A 22,384-nucleotide genomic window follows, 5' to 3' on the forward strand; every position below is an offset into this window, starting at 1 on the left:
GTGTGTTCTGCTCTATCGATAAAGCCTGATCCTGTGTCTGTTTGTCTGAAACGAACTTTCTAACCTGTCTGCAACAATGACACATTCCTATATCTAAAAAAGGAAATATTGTGGTTTTAAAGGTCCAGTGAGTAACATTTAGGAGGATCTATCGTCAGAAATGGAATATAATATTCATAAGTATGTTTCAATTAGTATATAATCAGGTTACCTTCTATGGAGTCCACGAGGTTGAACCTCCTATGCGCTTGGAATAGGAGGGTGAAAGAGTAAACTACACTGAATATTTATGTATTTATTAATATCAATATTGCAATTTTTGAAGGATTCACCTTTTATTATTATTTATTCATTACACTTGTCATATACTGTAGCATACATATATTTCTCCTTTATTTATTGTATTATAATGCACATACTTAAGACTCCTATTATATCTGTTTTATATTTTTATATTTTCTATATATTTTGGTTATAGATATTGTAATATAACATATTTTAATGTTATTTTTATTATTTCTATTTGTTTAATGTCTTTTGAGCACCTTAAATAACTAACGAATAAAGTATTTCTGATTCTGAGTGTTTTCAGTGTAAAAAAGGGAATTTAGCTGCATGTGGCAGACAGTTGAATGTGATGCTGACAGACAACATTATCATCCTTTGGGACATTAGTGAATACTGTTCATGCGTGCTAGTGATCCATGAGTCTGATGGCGCCTGCAGCAAAAAGAATTCATGTGATAAAATCTTTTGTGAAACAATCACTCCTCCTGTGCTAGTAGGCCTTTCTATTCTTAATTGATACTCCACTGGCTTACGTTAAGGAAGTAGATGTCCTATCATTGAGGGTTTAAAAGGCAGGAGCCTGCCCAGCTGGTCACTTCAGTGCTGAACTGTTGCTTCTTCAAGCTGCTGCAGAAAGAAGAACGACTCACTGCAAACACTGACAAGATGGCAACAAGTGAGTATTACATTTCATACAGGAGCTCATTATATCAGAGTCAGGCTGAACTATCATTTACACACAAAAACAATGGAACGTTTTGTTTCTTAACCCTTTGAACTCTGTAATAGAAATGGTCCGTCAGTGCCTACATTGGTATTGTTTGTTATTGTTTCTTTGAATATACTGAAATGATTCATGTCCCTAAAATCTGTACAACCTCAGCTGAAAAAAGATTATGTAAGTTAATACAGTAACTGTCATTCAAAATATTTCTTAAGGTAGAAACATGAACAAAATATTTATTTTAGATTTGAAAGACATTTTATTTTTATCATTGTGATCAGAGTTTATACATGAAAATGTTACTTATCTTTTATATCTTTTAGAGACGAAAGTATGGAAGCTTAAGTGTGTCAACAGAGTCTTCACAAGTTAACCAAGGTTAAAATAGATAAGATTGCATTTCAATCCTTTTTATTTTATTAACTCAAAGCAATAAAAGCATTACATTTTCATTTATCCTTTCTATAACGTGCTAATTAAAACATATTTTAAATTGTGGTTAATTTTACGGTTGTATGCAAAGTTTGGATAAATAAAAATGTTTGATTATTTTTTTTTAATTGAAAAGTTGTAAACACATCCTCTTGAGGGTAGGGAACACAAAGCACAGTTGTCATTAGGAAATGTCAGCTGGTGCCAGTTTTCAAAACTTTACAAATACTAGACACTACTATTGTAATATTATCTTCAATAAAAATGCTGGCATATTACAATATACAGGGATGTTAATGTAATTTATCATCATGGCTCAACTTAAAACACTGTCTCGTTTTGTTGTTTTAAAGTTTAGATTAAGGTTTCAATGTGAAAAACATGAATCTATGGTGTCTTTTAAGTTGTATTAATGACACAATAATAAAAATGTATAAGATAAGATGTACCTTTATTGATCCCCGTAGGAGAAATTCAAGTCAGTCACAGCAACATAGGGGAATGTAGTGCAGAGAGTACAGAAGAGTACAATAAGAATGACTAAAATAAGAATATTAACAAAATATAATAGAAATATAAGACTATAAATGGAAATATATTCACTATATGCAATATGCAGTTACATGGTGTGCAAAATATTTGAGCAGTTGTTGAAAAACTAATCTAAACTGTACATATGCAAACTTAAAAGATTAAAAATTAAAGATAAATAGTTTGTGCAAGAAGTTTGAATGAATTCATTGTAATTCTGTTTGTGTGATTTTATTGCATTTGTGTTTTGTAGGGATTAAGAACGTGGACTTCCACTGCCAGTCTAACAACACTGCCCATCACACCGATGAAATTACAACAAAGCAGCTGATTGTGAGGCGGGGCCAGTCCTTCGTCCTGACCCTGGAACTGACGCGACCTTTCAATGCCTATGACCCACTCACCCTTACTGTGGAAACAGGTAGATTATCATACACCATTATATATACTAGTTTGGAACTATTTTAAACAGGTTATGTCACACTGAGAGTTTAAAATTTTAGGAAAACATTTTGTTTAAGTTGCCAAAAGAAAAAAACAACTTGAGGTTTCAACCTGTTAATAAAGTTTTTCCTTGCCACTGTCACCAAGTGCTTGGTCATGGTGGGACTGTCCGTAAATACTTTTCTAGATCAGTGGTTACCAACCTAGGTCTCGGGACACCCACTAGGGGTCGTCAAAGCTTCATGGGGGCCACTAGGCCATCCTCATTTTTGAGGGGTGTAAAGAAAACCTTTTTTAAATAACTATATCTCAGCCTACATCTACATCTCAGAATTTCTTTTGGGATTTCATTTCTGTGAAGTACACAGTTTTAAAGTTTAGTCAATTATTTAAGATCTAAACTTTAAAGACCTGAACACAAGTTATATTCACAGAGCATGTGATATAATCTTTTGTGAAACAATCACTCCTAAAATATCAGATAACGATAACCTCCTCCTGTGCTAGTAGTGTGCCTTTCTATTCTTAACTGATACTGCACTGGCTTACGTTAAGGAAGTAGATGTCCTATGATTGAGGGTTTAAAAGGTAGGAAGCTGTCCAGCTGGTCACTTCAGGGCTTAACTGTTGCTTCTTCAAGCTGCTCCAGGAAGAAGAATGACAAAGACAAATGACAAAGATAAAGAAAGTAAAAAGAAACATTTATCCCCTCTCCTCTAACCCCACCCACCTTCTATATCAGGTCCTTCTCCATCAGAAAGATGTGGGACCAGGTCTGAGTTTGGTAACCCATCTCCCATGTATACCAGTGATGTGAAGGCGATATGGAAGTACAAAATTGACCAGCACGCCAACCTGCAGAGGGGCATTGTGACCCTGTGCGTGACCCCGCCAGTCGACGCGCCTGTGGGGAAGTACTCGCTGTCTGCAACGGTCGACTGTGAATCAAACACTCTGGGAACTCTGGTGGTGCTCTTCAACCCCTGGTGCTCAGGTAGGTAGCGTTACTGCAGCACTGACTCAAAAAGTACTTCTTCATGACACTTCCACTCAAACCTGACCCTGCCAGTCTTGCTTCACTACCACAGGTCTCATCATTCATTTCCAATACGTTGTTTGTCCAAACCACTGGGGAGAGGCTAAATAGTTGCATGTGGCTCTGGAGCCGTAGGTTGCCTACAACTGGCTGCACATTGTCTTAAAATATCTCACTTCTGATGTTTTTCAAGTGACAAAAAGCTGCTAGATGTAAAGACCTCTGGGAGAACTGTACAAAGAGGTCACATCAGTGTGTACTGGTTTACAGATTTTAGCATTGGATGTGTTTGTTTGCAGATGACTGGGTGTATCTTCCTGATGAGAGGGAGAGACAAGAATATGTGATGAATGAAGATGGATATATTTGGAAAGGAACGTCAGATGGCATCTGTTCCAGCCCCTGGATATTTGGACAGGTGAGCCATCTGATGGATGCTCTGTTTAACTTTACATTATGACTGTCTTGTGTTTAATGTTAGTTGTTTGGTTTAAGAAATGAATGCTGTCATCACATAAAAAACTGAAGCATTTGTCATTTCTTCAAATACCTAAAAACAACCTAGTAAGTTTAAGATTACCTCTATCTAGATTATGACTCTCAGGAACAAAAGCACTATTACAACTTGAAGGTTGATTAATGGTTTTTCTGATTTGGTTGCTCATAACTAGAGTCTAAACTCTAAAGGAGGTCGGGATGGATGGATAGGTCAATCAAACACCTGACTTTGACATATGACTCAAATGTTTGCGAACATTTATGAAATAGTAATTTTAAACCGTTGAATGATTGAACCCAAATTCGCCCTGAAATGGATGTATATTTAATCCTCCGGGGAAGTGCACAGGCAAGTATGTAAACAACAGCACATCACTCTTGCAAGTTTACACATCAGTAAAAAGCAAGTACATCATGAACCTTACACACATACTGATGGGGCAACCATGGATAATTTGGTACTTTAGTCAAGTGGTAATTCTTATTTATGTCTCCCTACCTAGTTTGAGGAGGACATGGTGGACATTTGTCTCAAGATGTTGGATGTCAACCCAAAATACTTAAGAGACCCAGCTGCTGACGTCTCTGCTCGCTGTAACCCCATCTATGTTAGCCGTGTGGTCAGCGCAATGGTAGGACCACACACTTTTAAGACGATTCTAAGTATGACTGAAAGCAGTGAGTACTTTTCAGCTGCGGTTTTATTACTTTTATTCCCATTATGTAACAATTACTCATCTGGAACCAATATACAGGGCACAGATCCTTATTCAAATAGCAGAGCCTTACATCTTGCGCTTATCTAATCTCCAGATAAACTCTAACGGTGATCACGGCGTGTTAGAGGGACGCTGGAATGAACCCTATAGTGATGGAATACCCCCCACCCACTGGAACGGCAGCGTTAAGATCCTCCGGATCTGGTATGGCAGTTACTGCAAAGGAGTCAAGTATGGACAGTGCTGGGTGTTTGCTGGTGTGATGTGCACAGGTACTGTACATGCTGCCAAATTCAAGTGCATCACCATGAAATCTTAGCAGGACTAAGACACTGTTGGCTTTATCATTGCCTTGAATGCATTAATATTTGTATCTGAGCATTTTTAATTGTGTTTATGATTCCAGTGATGCGGTTCCTGGGTATCCCATGTCGCGTTGTCACAAACTTCCAGTCAGCTCATGACACAAACAACAGCCTCACTATTGATGAGTTTTATGATGAACATGGACTAACATCCAAGACAGGCGCAGACTCTGTCTGGTAAAAACAACAATATTTTTATTACAAGATGTTAATTGTGAAGTTATTAGAATGAGTATTATCGTTTTCATTGTTCTGATGATGTCTCTGTAGGGCTGTTTCAAACAGCGGGTTTCTCCAAAGCAACAGAAAAGCTTTAAGCCACTCAGTGTGCAAACCCATAACTTCTGCTTCTGCCATTGTGGTCTAGCAATTGTAAGACCACAACCACCGGTCCTCAGTTAAACAGTATCAATATGACCATCCGTTTGGATGAATGCACCACTCACTTTGCTGCCATTTGTCTTTGCTTTCTGATTCAAATCATTCAATGAAATGGCATCATTATCTTATCCCTAATTCGACAGCCGGTTCCTGCTGAGTTTACTGTAATTTGGCCTAACAAGGGAAATAGTGCAATGGTAGGTCTGCAAACAATTGACCATTGCATTCCCCATTGCTTCAGCTCCTCAGATAGATTATCTTAGAAAGCAAAGTAATTTTGCATTTACTAAATCCACTATGTGCAAACACTGAATACAAACTAGACCATTAAGGAGGCGTCCTTTCCAAAGAAGAGTTCCTACAGTTCTAAAAGAAAAATTCTCTGATCATCAACATTACAAGAAGCCAACAAGAAGTTCTACAGAGCCAACACCCCAATTACCAACCAATGAACTATTTCTAACACTTTTTCAACCATCTCAACCACCCTCGCAATCACCAAACAACACCCTTACCACTTTGCAACTAATAACAGCACCTTAACAATAATCAGGAACATTAAAGAAACCACCTAGTAACACCCTAGAAGTCAATCAGACGCCCAGAGGACTGGGAGACTGAGAATTGTATCTGTGTAATGCAGGAACTTCCATGTGTGGGTGGAGGGATGGATGAAACGACCAGACCTCATGAAAGGAGACAGCTATGACGGTTGGCAAGTCTTGGATCCCACTCCACAGGAAAAGAGCGAAGGTTTTTTTTTTTTTAAATAAACACACTCCGACAGATTCACAAATGAATACCTACAATACTAATAACACCTTTTTACTGAAACTTGGACAAGATTCAACCCTTGGTTCAGTCTTGTAAAAAGTTTGTATAAGTGAACATTAAAAGACTTTTTCTTGCCCCAGGGGTATTCTGCTGTGGTCCAGCCCCAGTCAAAGCCATCTGCCAGGGCGAGGCCAACCTGAAGTATGACGTGCCATTTGTCTTTGCAGAGGTCAACGCTGACATTGTCCGGTGGATGGTCAGTGCCTTAACATCAACACAATGTTATTATGACATGAATCTACATTTGAAATTCCAGTTCCCAGTAATCATTTTTGATTGGAAACGTATTGCTGCCATGCCAGAAAATCCATCGGATCAGTATAGTGTGAAATGTTTGTTATTACAAGATGTTTCACGTTATCACAACATACAAACTCATCATGTTTAAAAAAGAACCTTTTCTTGTTACAACAATACGTAATGTAATAACGTGAAATGGTCCATGTTATAACATAAGTTGTTGTAACGTGAAAGGTTACGTTATTATAACATACAAACTTACAACCACTTTATAAGAATTAACTTTTCTTGTGGGGTAGGAATTAATAATTATTACGTATATAAACATCAGTATACTAATGAAGGTTTTTATTTTTAGATTTATCTCGATTCATCTTGCAGAAAATAATGCCAAAATTATTTTTGTTTGTTATTTTTCTGTTCTCAGATGGGTAGGAATGGTAAAAAGAGGAAAATGCATTCAGACACCAGGACAGTGGGGAAGTACATCTCCACCAAGGCTGTTGGCTACACTAATGCAAGAAATGATATCACAGACAGCTACAAACCCAGAGAAGGTAAAGACTGCATCCTTAAAGCAATACTTCACCCAATGTCTATCTTCTGAATATGAAATAGTTGAGTTTGTTGTTAGCTCCTCATAAAAAGACAGCAACTGAGTCATCTTAGACATAGAGGAAACAAGGACAAACCATGAGAGACAGCTTCATGTGAACTACACATAGGCCTTTGAGCTGCCGCTAACTTGCTAACTGGGCAGCAGCTAGAACAGATAGCATATGTAACAGGACACCAGTAAGATATTGCTGTGACGTTTTTATTTTCTGCGACCGACCACCAAATGAAAAGTGAGATTCTTTTCAGCGACTAACCATTAAGTCGACTATTAGGGGGCAGCCCTACTTCATTGTGCCTAGACTCAAGTGAATGGTTGGTATTTTCCAAACAGGCAGTGCAAATGAGAGGGCAGTCTTCAGACGTGCTCTAAACAGAGTGAACTCCGGAGATGGTCAAGGGGATGAGAGCAGAGAGGAGCCACTGAAGGTGGAGATGAAATTCAAACAGGTAAAATCTGATGTTTTATGAAATTTGCAACTTTATAATAAAAGGTGGGAACGTGCAAATTCCATGATATGATAAACATCTGTGGCTTGAAGTTATTCCTGTAGATAAGTAATTCCTATCCAAACAGGCTTTCCAAGTCAGCAAGAAGTATGGCCTGATATCAATTTATTGCCTTTATTGGATAGTGACAGCTGAAGATAGACAGGAAAGGGGGGCAGAGAGAGAGGGGATGACACGCAGCAAAGGGCCGCAGGTCGGATTCTAACCCGGGCTGCTGCAGCAACTCCATACATGGGTTGCCAGCTGTACCGACTGAGCTAACCGGGCGCCCAAGTTTACAATGTTGAGTGTGTTAGCATATTAACATTCTCTAATTAGCACTGAACACAAATTAAAGACTTTTTTAAGGTATTTGGTCAGAAAGTAAAATTTTTCCCTGATTATGGTGCTACATAAGAAGTCAGTGGATTACCAACATTTACGTCCTACATTGTCTGGAAAACATGAATGTCTGTACTACTCTTCATGACAAAGTATCGTAAACACAATTTTTTTTGGTAGTAATATAAGCCAGGAGTCATGTCAGTGCTAGTATTGAACATTTTTAACCATACCAAGCCTTGGCTAACCTAACCTGGGAAGTCATTGGAAACTGTTGGAAAAGGGGTGGAACTAGAAAAATACTTGATGGATGGAATGGATGAACTTCAACCAATCAGATCACTGAACCTTTTTATGAAGTATAAGAACTATAGCCAGTCAGGCTTCCATCTTTTCTGTAGAGAAAGCCTTTATTGTTGTTGTTTGGGCTTTATTCAATGAAGAAAAATTCTGATATAACTGATGCTAGCATCTACGCTAACCTCTATGTGGCAAACCCAGTAGCTGCCAGTACTTGAACTGTAATCGAAACCACATAGTTTAGCAACAGAAGGCGAGATTTATTTTCCAAGTTAAGCTTTGGTCAGAAGTCATTCTAACAATTGGTGGAGATAAGAACAGAGATAGATAAATAACAATTTTCAACTTCACAACAGAAAGGTTTCAACAAGATACTTTATCCATAAAACCAAACAAACAATTGGGGCAGTAAGGAAAGGCTGTCCAAAATTGCTTATAGTTTTATTTTTATTTTAAACATCACCAACCTCTTTCTTTGGTTTCTACACCAGGAGCACAAGACGCAGAGTGGTGAGGACATTCACCTGAAGCTGAAGCTGAGCAACAAAGATAGTACCTATCGGATAATGTCAATCCGTGTCAATGCCCAGGCCATGAATTACAATGGCACACCAGTACACAACATGTATAGCACCATCCAAGAGAAGATGCTACAGTCTGGACAAGGTCTGCAGTTATTCTGTTAAACTTTGGCTCAATATTATGTTCAATTTAAACCCATTTTTGTGTTTTGATGACATTTTCTCACCATCCAATTAAAAAACATTCTAATATTGGTGGTATTTCAATGCTATAAAAAGTTGCTATTGTTTGAATTCAGACTTACAGGTCCCATTTAGCAAACTTCACCTTGAATCCAAAAACAGAATATAAAACTGAATCCAAAGCTTTCCTGTTTCACGCCACACAATATGCATGGTGATGTGCAGTACATTTTACTTTTTGGCCACCTTGTGCCCCACAGATGAGATACTTCCCATTCAGATCCCATTCTCAGTCTACGGTAAATACATGCGGGGCTGTGACAGTGTGAAGGTTTCAGCCGTGGCCACCGACAGTAAGCAGGACGATGACATCTATGAGACTGAGATTGACATCGTCCTGGTGTGCCCTCCCGTCACTATAGAGGTCAGTGACATCTTCTGATGTTTATTACATAGAGCTGCAAGGAGTGATTGATTGAGAGACCTGAAAAGAAGACACTGACCATGTTTCATGTGCACAGTGTCATCTGCAAAGATAGTAACAGCACAAAAACAGGTTCTGTCAGTCCATATTACTATGCCGCTACTGGTCAGTGAAGGCTAGCACATACTCTCTAGCCATTCTAGCAGCTCTGTGAGGTTGTACTTTGACATGTGTTGATTGGGTGTTGATTTTAGCTAAATGCTTACATCATGATGCTAGCAGACTGTTAGTCAACTCACTTTTAATTAGTTGGATAGTTGCAGAAAAACAAACGGTAACCTCCGTTCAGTAGCTGCGCCTTGTCAACAGGACAAAAGTATTGACAAACTAACGGCACAGTCATTCAGCTTACACCTGAATGACTTACTGTACGTTAACTTCTAAGATGCTGTGGCTTAGTAAGGGTGTGTGTATACACCTGTGTGTCTGTAAAGTGAATTAATAGTGTGCTCTGTATGTGTGTGTTTCAGGTTTTGGGTGAGGCCCGTCTGTACCGGGAAATGAATATGGTGGTGAAATTTAAAAACCCACTCAACGAGACCCTGAGAAACTGCTCCCTGACTATCTGCGGATCAGGTCTTTTCAAAGACGACTGTGTAAAAGGGTTAGTTTCAGTTTACCAGGTTGAAATCTACAATCCATGAGCAATCTAGTTATTCTCAGAAGGTATCATGCAATTACTTGAAACAGACTGATTTGGATGACTTTATGGAAGGCTTTATTTAGGCAAGTCAAAAGTTCAGAATTTAACCGTGTACCCTGTTTCTGTGTGTTATCAGCACGCTTACAGAGTTGGAGCCAAAAAAGACAATGCAGATTGCTATCTCAACGTTCCCCTACAAAGCCGGACAGAAGACTGTGGTGGCAGACTTCGACTGCAGCGCCTTCAGGGACATAACGGGCACCTGCCTTGTTGATGTCAAAGTCTGAAGCTCTGCTTAAACTCACAACTTCCAGCACGTCTTGTGTAGTCTCTGATTAAGGCTATATAATATTCATTATATGACTTATTTGTGCTGTGCTATAAGGGTTTTTTTCCACATATATACAAGTGTGTAGTTTGTTCTGAGTGATTAGTTGCAGTTAGTTGATTAGTTGCAGCAATTGTCATAATTAATCATTTATGCATCAATCAAAAATTTCAAGCTTTGTTCAAGCTTATCAAATATAAGTAATAATAGCATTATTTACTATTTTCTGACATTTTATAGACAGCAGGAGTTACAAGGGACTTAATTTAATTGATTAGTAATTTAATTTGACATAATTTCTTCATGTGTGACACTTTTAATTTAGATGTAATGATTTTGATGAACTGTGATTATTATTACACATTTAAAAACTACTTTGTATTTTGTATTTGTTTAGCAGTTGTAGGTCACATTAATTCTTGTATTGATTTACAAAGTCAAAACCAGACCATGCAATGCTGATTTGATAATGCTTTAAGGGCAGTGAAACACCCATAAATATCTGATAGATTCAGAACATTTAATTAAAAAAAGGTGCCATATGTAAGAATTTGAAGTACTTTACATATCATTTCCATGTATTATTCACTTTTTATTGCCAACTTGTGAACAGGTTGTAACTTTGATTAGACTCCCTGACTTTCTCGGTTGCCTGTGGACTTCTGTGGGTTGGATTGTCTGGGATAATCCAAAGGATTTGATGAGTGTCGCCATGGATTCTCCTACATTTACAAATGCATGTGAAATATTTTGTAATAGTGTAGTTTTAGCTGGCTAATAGCTTGCATACACACACAAACAGTTCCTGGAACCAATAAGTCTTATTAAAACAATAGGACAATTTGATCAGCTGTTATATAAGTTAAAATGTTAGTAGATACATTTATTGTTAGTTTAGTCTAGATATTGATATATATCATATCACAAGACTTATCCTTTAAAGCTGAAAGTTAAACCATTGTATATGTGCACATGGGTGCGGTGAAGCAAACAATTAACTAAAATTCTGTTTTTAGCTGTTAGAAAACAGCTTTTCATGTTAATATACGCAGTTTAAAATCAATCGTGTTACACTAAAGTTTAAGGAGATATTAACATGTGAATCCCTGGCTTTAAAGGAACTGGGTTCAAATTCTACATGTTTTAGGCTATAATTCTTATTAGTTATAGAAAGAAACCTTTGAAAAACAGTACTGGGGTCAGATTCAGTGCTGTCATACAGAAACAGGAAAAACACACTCACTGGGGTCAGTTTTCATCTGATCAGATAAACTGATATCAGGGACTGATCAGATTAGAGGAAAAAGCACACACCACCCACATGTTTGTTTTAAACTTTCTCATCATGTGGGTTTGTCCTTATCACTCTATGATTCCCTGGAGTGTGAGTGTGAGTGACAGGATGGACTCTGTTGTCCTTTTCACATACCACATGTTGCTCGTTCCTCATTGGTCCACAGTATTTCTGAATCATTTTCAAGATAAGATGTCCTCTTTGGTATCATATGTCGTTTTCTACAGGAATATAATTGCAACTGTTTTTAAGTGTGCACACAAGGGTAGGGATAGTTTACAGAGTTTATATGTAATTTTTTATTCCCATTTGAGCTGTTGCCAGGTACTCCTTTAAAAGAGATGTTGGTCTTTGTGGGTCCTCCCTGCTAAAAAAAAGGTTGTCAGTACATCCATGGTAAGCTAATATTGGCCTAAATATCATGCTGATGTATCAGTCGGGCTCATGCTTATGTGAACAAGTGTCGGGTAAAGTCAGTTCATCAACAAAAGAGTGAGAGAGATATTGTGATCTGTATATATGTCTTCATGTATATTCATGTATATTTTGATTTTCTCAAGACAGCTTGTCATGTTTTCCCTTAAATGTGCTATTACGTTTAATATTTACATCACTTGGCATGTCAATTAACTGATTGGTTCATTGACAGACAGTTAATCAGCAACAATTTTGCTAGTCGTGTAGGTCATTTTTAAAGCAAAAATATCCCAAAAATTAAAAACAATGTTTCCCCACTCATAAATACACCCGCTGATGGCAGCGAGCTACCAGGCAAGAAAACTGAGCTTCTTGTCCAAGAACATGTCTACATGTGAAGACGGGGATTGAACCTGCCACCCTGTGATTAGTCTATGACCTACCACTCTACCTCCTGAGCCACAGCCAGGTATTTTATCTTAGAATTTAATCGTTATTGTCCAACAAGGTGGAAATTAATCTTTAGCTAACCAAAATAAGACACAACATCATTTAAAAAACCGACAACCAGTCAGTAAAATTAACACACAGAGACAAGGTCACGTTATACATTTAGAAACAGTTCATCTTGGAGGCGGTTTTGACGTGTGATTGCTTGACTAATGAGAGTTGTTTTCCAAGACAATGCAGATTTATATGAGCAGACTCCTTTCGAGATGTGATCGTAGACACAGACACATCTTTTGTCACGTTGCAGATCAGAAATGTGTCGCTGCTGTCAGACACAATTGATATGAACATATTTAGCTCTGGTGTGAGGGCCAACTTTCTTAAACCCTGCACAACCTGTTCGCTGTTCACATAGCATGACTGATTATACATCTGTGTGAAGGACAGTAGATAACGACAATGCTGAAACTTTTTCTTTCAACACAACTGCTCTACCTGAAAAACAGATGACTGTATTAGATATTTCAGACAGTGTCAAACACTGTGGCAGTAGTTTGTGTTCGTCCCTCAAACTGTAATTGTGGAAATAAGTAACTTTTTGTTTAAAAGCTGCAGCATTAACAAGCCGATTTGCGAGTGCTAATCAATCAGCCATCACTAATGTCATCTATCATAGCTACTGTATGTTTCCTGGAAATTGTTACCTGGAAACAATTCAACTAACGTTAATGTCTTTATTACATTATATTTTAATTTAATTTTTCTTCTTGTTCCTACTATGTGATGTTTGAATGACGTATGTGCAGAGTTTGACACGAGAAGGATGATTTCACATTCATCTGCTGAAAGTGGAAAGTTTCTCTGTGCTCATTGAACATCTGATCTTTAAGGGATGGGGCCTACGAGCATTATTTGTGATACAACAAATAGTTCAGAAAGTCAACCCTGGAATTTACAGTGAAAACTGTTTTTTTTTAAAGTGGAATGAGTAGATGTCTTTTTAAGGATTTTAACGTGGAAATTATGTTGTTTTTTGTGGAAGAAACATATAAGACACATTATTGTTCCAAGCAGACTATTTGTATATGTTCTAATAAATGTCTGGAGGGGGATCTTTAAATATTTTTAACAACTGTAGACCCCATGGCTACAGCCTCGACCCCATCCGACACCTTTGGGATGAACTGGAGCACCGAGTGTGAGCCAGTGTTGGACCTCACTGATGCTCTGGTGCCTGAATGGGAGCAAATCCCTGTAGCAGGTTCAACATATGGTGGACAGACTGAAACCAGAAGAGTGGAGGCTGTTATTGGGGTGTGTCCACATACTTTTGGCCATGTTGTGTATCTACACTCTCACACACACACACACACACACACACACACACACACACACACACACACACACACACACACACACACACACACACAGGATGTCTATGAATCCCCCAGTTGGACTTACACAACACCTCATTCACATTCAGACTCTTCACTTTAAATGTAATGTTGATAACAAATGTCTAATGTGGGATCAATAGTGCATATTTGCCATTAAAAACATTGAATATATCAGTAAAATCAGGATTGTAATTGTAGAAGTGATCAGTCTGAGAACCTATACTGAGTTGTTCGGTGGTGGATTTCACATATGGTTTAATAAAAGTCTGTTTTATTGCATTGTCGCTCCAGTGCACACTCGCAATCCACTCCTTCATGTTGACGCTGTAGCAGCAGAATGCGGACCAGAGCATGGAGGGAATATTAATCTTGTTCTTAAGGATGTTTTTGGTGCTGGGTTGTGCTCCAGTCACCACAAAGCCTTCAATAGCACCACTGTTGTTGATGCAGTATTTGTCCATTACGCGTTTGATGCACGTCTCCATTTTGTTCCAGCTTCCCTGATTGAAGGAGATTACTTGTGGAACAATGTTGGTCAGGGTGAAGGTGGACTGATGTCAGATCTGCTGTACACATGAGAGCTTGGAAATAAATGGCCCCTGTTGAACTGTCCATTGTTTCTGTAATCAGTGTCTCCGGCCTGGTTGGGGTAGATTCTGTTTCTTTCTACATTCACCATGTTGTTGTTGCCCTCTCTGTTCTCAAACTGTAAGAGTTAAGACCAAGTTAATGAAGGCTGATATCCATAAAGTAAATAAAGCGTACATTAAAAATTCAGTTTATTAATCAATCCTAATCCATGGTGCTATAGAGCTTCACTGGTGTCAGTGAGCCGCACTGTTGCAGACATGTTTTTGGTGTCTTGACCTCTGATCTCAACAAATCTGAATGAAAATGGGGTTGTTCCCACATCTGGGCACTATTTAGTAAAAGCGTTTTTTCACCCTTATGAACTTTGTGTTAAGAGTTCTCCGCAAAATATCCTTCAGTTTTTTGTTACAGTCCATACATTTATGTAAATATGACTGCTGATTTTACCTGTAATTTAATTTATATTAATTTTAGCAACACAAAGTATCTCTAAAACTGACATTTATACCTAAAACCCTGATACAAAGATTGATCCATTTGGATACATAAGTATGAATTAAGACCATGAAATATGTATAAACAATACACTAAATTAAACATTACCGTGGAACACTTTGCAAAACAATGAGTTATACATCACATTTTTCAATAGGCCCTGTTTAATCAGAGGAAGAAAAAAAGCACACAGCCAAGATGGCTGAAATGAATCAAAATGCTACCCAATATTGGCAAGTGGTCAGATCAAGGTAGGTGTCTTAAATAAATGATGGAATTGTACTTAAAAGTTAGCCATGGTGCCTAGCAGCATTTAGAGAAACTTAAACTTTAACTTGACGTTTTTTGTTTTTTTTTACCTACCTGCCTGTGAGAGATGTTCATTCTGGTATTTGCTTGCCACAGGAAGGTGCTTGTTGAAATTGATTTCTGTACAATGTTTGTATGTTTATGTTATTCTCTCCCTTTCACCCTGTCAGTCAAGCCACTTCTTTCTTTATGGACGTGGGATGTATAGGGCATTGTTTATATCCCATTAATCCTGTTTATGCACTTTTGAAGAAGGTTTGGCTGTAATTTTTTCCTGTTCACTGCCTGATGTTGACAACAAGGACACAGACATCTTAGTTTCAAAATGCAGCCACCTCATTTGTCACAATCACAATATTAAATAGTAAGAGTAAAGAACTATTGCCGAATTACACAGTGTGACTGAACATTTATGAAGTTCGATATGGTTCGGTCCAGTTTTGTCTTCTTGGTGTCGTCGTGTAGAGTTTGATGGATGTGTGTGTAATTCATTCTCTGTAAAGATAAAATAACCACTTCACACACAGTGTTTGCAGTCAGGCTGTTCTGCAGTTTATTTCATTCACATTTTACAAATCATGTACATTTACTTTGTGTCTTCCATCTGAAGCCATTCAAAGGACACTCATCCAGTGTCCTATCATTGTAACAAATGAAATTACACTAAAAGTATAGTACAGTAAAATGTAAATAATTTGCTCAGATTGAAGCTTAAAAGAAAAAGGGGGCAGTGGGGTAGGCTACAATATAAGATTGATGCCCAATGTAGAAGCTAGAGGGCCAGATGTGGGAGTGAAAGGGGCAGAGCTTGAAATGGGAAGGGCATACATGATTAAATTCAGGTTGGGCAATCGCAGCCACGTTGGTTTGCAAATTGTGGGTAAAGCCCAGTAACAGTTGTGTCGAGAGGACACCTACTGTTAGTAAACGCATCAATTCTCAGGTTACCATTGAGCTCTCTCAGGGTCCTGGTGCGCATATGTTGGTTTGGACGTGTATCTGCTACATTGTTGCCCCAGAACGCACTCGCTATCCACGCGTTGCTCTCGGCACTGAAGCAGCAGAAGGCAGACCAGAGCTGGGTGGGAATATTAACCCTGCCATTGAGATTGTTGTTGCCGGGTTGTGCTCCCACCACCAGAAAGGCTTGTCTACGACCATTGTTGTCCGCGCAGTATCTCTGCATAACACATTTGACACACCTCTCCATTCTGCCCCAGCTTTCCCCATTGAATGCTGTTATTTGTGGAGCGACGTTGGTCAGGGTGAAGGTGGATATTTTTTCATCTTGATTGAACGCATGAGTACTTGGAAATAAATGGCCCCTGTTATACTGTGGACCTTGAGCATAATCTATTTCCCCGGCCTGGTGGGGGTAGACTTTTCTTGCCTCTACTTCCGCCATGTTCTTGTTGTTTTCGTCTTTCTTTTCATCATCCAGCTGTAAGAGTTAGAGACCAAGTTAATGAAGCCTGATATCCATAAAGTAAATTAAGCGTACATTAACAATTATATTTCATTAATTACTCTTATTGCTTTGTGCTATAGAGCTTCACTGCTGTCAGTGAGCCACATTGTTGCTGACATGTTTTTGAAATTGTTTTATACAATTTAAAGTGACAGAGACATTGATCATTAATGAACATTTCTGTAATTGTGACAGTTTAACTATCCTGGCAAATTTTTAACTGTTATACCTGGGCAGATATAAAGAGCCGTGAACACACACTGTAATTTAATTTACCTCAGTCTCACAGACACAGTCCTGCTGCACCAAATACTCACTACATCCCCAGTATAATAATGAGAATAATCCACCACTGAAAATAGTCCAAAACAAATGAATTATTTACTCCTATTTGAGTAGCATTTGATAAAAAAAAACACTTATACTATATAAACAACTATATATCTGTGAGCCGATCTTTGCTACTGCTGCAGACAGAGTGGAGAAGTCAGAAAGTATTGTTGCTGTTGGCTTTTTAATGGATTTTTCTGACAATAACAAAAACAGAATATCACCAGTGTGACGCTGCAGCCTGGAGTCTCTGCTTAAAGAGAAAACCATAAACTAACCTCTGACAGCTGTTTTAATATTAGAGGGTCCAACCAGGGTTGAACAAACTGTCAGTAGACCAGTGTCCTCTACATGAAAGTGCAGTGAAAGTAGTTGTATGATTGTTATTCCTTATAGTGGTAGATTACAATTATTGTTATTAGTAGTTAATAGTCGTAGTATTTCTATGGATGTGGATGCACGAGTGGCACACAAAATACAATATCACTGTATGTTTATTAATTCAGTCTTTTATGAATCAGAGAAAGAAAAACACACCTGTGGCTCTATATTCCAGAGTTGCCCTTGAGGTCTTGCCCCTCCTTCGTCCCCTCTGTACACGTAAGCAGAAAACACTGGAATCCTGTTCCTGGTGTCGTAGAGCGTCAGATACCTTCTCACATCATTGTAAGTCTGGCAAATGGGTTTGTATCGGTTCTGGTTCTGGATGTTCCTGCCGTTCACGACGCCTGGGATCTGTGGCGGATTTCCCTGAAGGAGAAACCCTTCACACAAAGAAAATGCATGTAGCACCTCAGCCACTGTGGGAACAGTGGACAGGAAGAGGAAGGCAGCGAGGAACCAGAGAGACCCTGTCTTCAGTTTCACCATCTTCAGACACTGTATCATTGATCAGAGGAGAGAACAAACACAATCAATCATTAGAGTTAAGTTAGGTAGCAGTTACACATATAGTTTATTTTCTTTAGTTAAGTTTCTTAAGTTGACTTTTGACTGAATATGTAGAGTTGAATATTTGTCTTGTCTTCTCTTGTAGAAAGAGTTTGGAGGGAGAAAAAATGAAATGTTCAAATATGTCTAGAAATAAAGAATTGTAGATTAGATCATGGTTGTAGCATTTCTTTGCAGGAAAGATAAAACTCACCACCTCCCACGTATCTTCCAAATGGCGTCTTTGTGTTTATGAAGCAGTGGAAACCAGAAGGTCTTCCACAAAGATGGATGAAAGTTTGCGGAGGGAGTCTAATTTATACAGAAAATGTAGCAGATTATGACAGAGGGCGTGTCCATAGGGCGGCGATTCTGATTGGCCACCCAAGGTACCACCTCATCATCCTAACCCCTTCCTCTCTGCACTGTCTCTCAGAGGCTGTAGGAGGCTCTGTTTTAAAGTGCAGATATTGGTATCAGATAAACCTAGATGACCTAACGCATCCATTGGTACCAACTAGCTCATGATACTGTGTCAGGAAGGGGGCTAAATAGTGCTAAAAATGAGATTAAATTAGACTGTGCTTTTAGTGGCCTAGCACCTTTAAATGTTTAATATAACGTCTCCATTAGACTTCATCTATAGTCTGTTATATTTATCCACTAAACTGGCACACACAATTTTAAAAGGGGCCTTTGTCCTCTGACCTCAAGATATCTGAATGTGAATATGTTCTGTGGGCACCCATCAATGTCCTCTTTATGAACATGCTTACTTTATACTAATCCCATGCAGTTTATTCAATACTATATAAATGTGTTATTTTCACCTAGTGTCCTTGTGTGTACTTTCATATAGTGTAATATTTCTGCATACTGGAGTCCATAAAGAGTCTTGGGATTGCATAAATTGTCTATGACTAAAAAGCTGAGACTCTTTTGGACACTCAACCTCACTGTATAAAATCAACTATTCTCACTGATATCCTTTTTTTACAAATATAATGCCATTGGGGTCCAACTTACACTGTTTAACCAGAACCAAACCCCTTCAGTGTATGTAGCAGTGTACACTCTGCAGGGTGTTGACCGTGCCTTCCTATGTTGGTGCATGTAATTGGGACATAGCTATCAGTCTTCCTCCAACTGCCTCACTTCCCCTAATTTGTTGTTGTATATCAAAAGATAAGTTTCAGAAGCACGCTGTATCATAGTTGCACAAGATGCTAAGTCATGTTGCAGAAGTACTCTATCATTAACGTACGTAAGTCATCATATCATTGTTGCATGGCTTGTAGCGGTCTGACATCATCCTGTGGGCAGTGGATTAGGATGCTCAATTCCTCCACCTGCTCCTTGGTGCTGGTGAGGCTTTCGAGGTGCAGTTCGTTGATGTCTCGGTGGAGCCGAGTCCAGCTCCGGACCTGCGTACTTCAGACACTGAGATACTTATGTTAGTACTGTCCCTGCCTTAGTTGTTCCTTCCCTGTGTGTAGACGCTTCTAACCAACCAACTAACTTCTAATCATAAATCTTCCAGTTGTATGAAAATGTGACATTTTTCTGTTTCCGGTTGGATATTTTATCATGCTCTTCCTGACTTGCTCTTTCTTTCTGCTTTAATTTCTCTTTCAATTTCTTTAACGTTCTTGGATTGAAACTGTCAGCTGAAAGAAAACCACAATCAGCAGTTGCTCTGTGACCCATAATTTGTTAACATATGCTGAACATTGGTTGAGTACCTGTGTTAAATGAACCACACTTATATGGTGCCCACATTGTGAAAGCTACTAAATCACACTTTCTAACCTCAATATTTTTTCCTCTCTTTTGCACTTTCTCTAAATTGATCTTGAGGAAATTAATATCTCTCAGCTGAAACTCTCATTAGCTAGAAACACAAATTTAGTATGTAAATGTATTTGGGGCTTTACGAAGGTTGGTCTATGTTGATTATACATATAAGCAGCCGGTCCCTTTAGGACATGTATCAGTTGCACAGTTTCCCATTTTACTATCACTTAGCTATATTTTACTTCAATATTGCTATGAGTAATAATATAATTGTTGTCACAGACACAATTACACAAGTATATGTCCCATTTTCGAATTGAATGTATTTTATTATTTTCTCTTTTCATGTATTCATTTATATTTTATTATTGTGTTTATTATAAGTGAAGAAATCAATTTGCTTACTTTGTTCTTGTACACATCAAAAAATATGTTTCATGAGCACAGAGTCTCATAGTTGCACAAGACACTAAGTTAAGTTGCAGAAGTAGTACTCCAATTACAGTTATTTCAACACATACACATACTGGGGTCAGTCGAAAAAGGACATGACACTGCAGTGGATGAGAGGATGTGCTAATGTTCAGTAATAGATTACTCTTAATTCACCTGTGTCCTGAGAAAGACTTCAAGATGTGTTGGCAAGTTGACTAAATTAAAGCGTTACTTGTAGAAAGAGAATCAGCATCATCTGTGTGTGCAGCACATTTTACAATGGCCACTTGTGAAGACAAGAGGAATGGCCTTCAAGGTAACAAATAGAGTTACAGATACTATAATATTGGACTGGTTAACGCGATGATGTCTTCAAATTAAAATCATAGTTAACGTCAAACACTTAAATCAGTCTGTTCACCATTTAAGTTCATCAATGGGTGCATTGTAGCTGATTGTAAAGCCAGTGCTCTATGAACAGTTATCAGAGTTAGAGCTAGTGTTGGGTTACAGAAGTGATCAGATGTGACACACAGATTGAACTTCACAATTGGAATCCATAACTATAGGGCTTATTGGTCAATTAGAATAGCTGTAATTATAATGGCTGGCCAACAGAAGCTGTTCCTGAAGGCATATAATAATCTGGTACTGATGTGAGAGCAGCCTTTAGGACTCTGAATACAGATGTCTTGTTTTGAGGTCATTGTTCAGATTGCCCAGAGCGGCAGCACAAACAACATAGTCCATTTCAGTGTATGAGCACTGCTGTAGTGTGTGAAGGAGTTACTTTTGACATGTGCATAGTAGTATTGTTCTTTATTTACTTGATAGTTGATAAAGATTCAATTCAGTCAACTTGCCAATAATACTACATTACAGAGGACAGGACCGATATAGGACAGAGGTTAGTGCTGTAGATATAAGGCATAGGTCACTGCTGTAGATGCAGGTTAGACGTCTATACTGTCATTTTGATTCATATAATAGTAAATTTGTCTTTCAGAGATAATAATTGATAAAGATTTTATTGACTCCATTTGATAATAATACCTAAATTACAGAGGTTAGGATGGATACAGGTCAGAGATCTGTACCGTTTATTTGTTTCAAATAATAGTAACAATAAGGATATTGTTGTATAGGTCGGTGCTGTAGATACAGGTCAGATAGTATGATTGCTGCCTTCATTGTTATCTTTAGTCTTTATTTAGCTCCTTGTTTTTTTTCTTCTGCTGTACATCGTAATGGATTACAGTAAAAACAGAACTAATATGTTGTGTATGATCACCAAAGCGTAACATTATCACGTACTACTCCAAATACATATCTGCTATCTGTGTAAATGTTGGCTGTTTATATCATTTATTACAGTTGTTTTCCTTTTAGATGTGAGAATCCAAATGTCACTGTGGCCAAACAGACACAATAGAGCAGAACACATCAAGTCCCTAATTGGATGAGACAGAAATCAGATGAGATATAACCAGATGGCTTCAGATGTCCCTCTGAACATAATACAATCAGGATGATGGTCACAAACATGTTAATTTTGATTGATTGATTGATTGATTTATCACACAGGAAGTTTTTAACAAGAAATAAATCCTGATTTCTGTGATAAAACTGCTATGATGTCAAAACATATGGTATCATGTGATTAAACTGGTCATACATATCAACGCTGAGTGAACTACTGTTGCTTTAGACTACCCTATGTGTGTTTTGAAGTCACACCTATAAAATGATTAATTACTTGAGCTGCGGAGAGACAGACTAGACTAGTCTCGTGGGGAAGTATTCATCAGAGAAATCACCTGTTGAGGTCTGATTGAAAACCTTCAGACTGGTTGACTTTGCCAAGTATGGAAGCTTTATTTCATGTCTGTTTGGTGCCACTCTTTTTGCGGTGTGATATTGTAAAATAGTATAAAAGTAAATTTTTTTTCATCGATAGGTCAAGTGAAACTCAGATTCCCAGTGATAGTCTTTAATACAAATATAATGCCATTGGGGTCCAACTCACACTGTTTTACCAGAACTGAAGCTCTTTAGCGTACTCTTTAGTTTATACTCC

At 38.1% G+C, this 22,384-nt stretch overlaps 2 protein-coding genes across 11 annotated transcripts in view; one reads left to right on the top strand and one right to left on the bottom strand.

Moving 5' to 3' along the window:
- Positions 1 to 136: 136 nt before the first annotated feature.
- LOC127359597 (protein-glutamine gamma-glutamyltransferase E-like) lies at positions 137 to 10,947 on the top strand. The gene is made up of 15 exons (XM_051393527.1): positions 137 to 964; positions 2,229 to 2,396; positions 3,162 to 3,413; positions 3,755 to 3,873; positions 4,457 to 4,585; positions 4,767 to 4,944; positions 5,079 to 5,214; positions 6,062 to 6,171; positions 6,333 to 6,448; positions 6,920 to 7,049; positions 7,442 to 7,557; positions 8,730 to 8,904; positions 9,203 to 9,366; positions 9,897 to 10,030; positions 10,206 to 10,947. The coding sequence occupies exons 1-15, from the start codon at positions 955 to 957 to the stop codon at positions 10,354 to 10,356; spliced, it is 2,088 nt and encodes a 695-aa protein (XP_051249487.1). The 5' UTR covers positions 137 to 954; the 3' UTR covers positions 10,357 to 10,947.
- Positions 10,948 to 15,879: 4,932 nt separating this feature from the next.
- The window catches only part of LOC127359603 (endonuclease domain-containing 1 protein-like), a 30,487-nt gene continuing 23,982 nt past the window's right edge, over positions 15,880 to 22,384 (bottom strand). For 6 of the 10 annotated variants that reach the window (XM_051393548.1, XM_051393549.1, XM_051393550.1 and 3 more), the window contains one exon: positions 15,880 to 16,264. In XM_051393548.1, coding sequence (XP_051249508.1) covers positions 16,189 to 16,264 — 76 coding nt within the window. In that variant the 3' untranslated portion in view covers positions 15,880 to 16,188. Of the gene's footprint in view, positions 16,792 to 17,685; positions 18,028 to 18,292; positions 18,494 to 22,384 lie in introns of those variants that run through there. The other 4 variants (XM_051393552.1, XM_051393554.1, XM_051393553.1 and 1 more) reach the window with 2 other exon arrangements.

Source organism: Dicentrarchus labrax, unplaced genomic scaffold (genome assembly GCF_905237075.1).
Source record: "Dicentrarchus labrax unplaced genomic scaffold, dlabrax2021, whole genome shotgun sequence".
Taxonomy (NCBI): Eukaryota; Metazoa; Chordata; class Actinopteri; family Moronidae; genus Dicentrarchus; species Dicentrarchus labrax.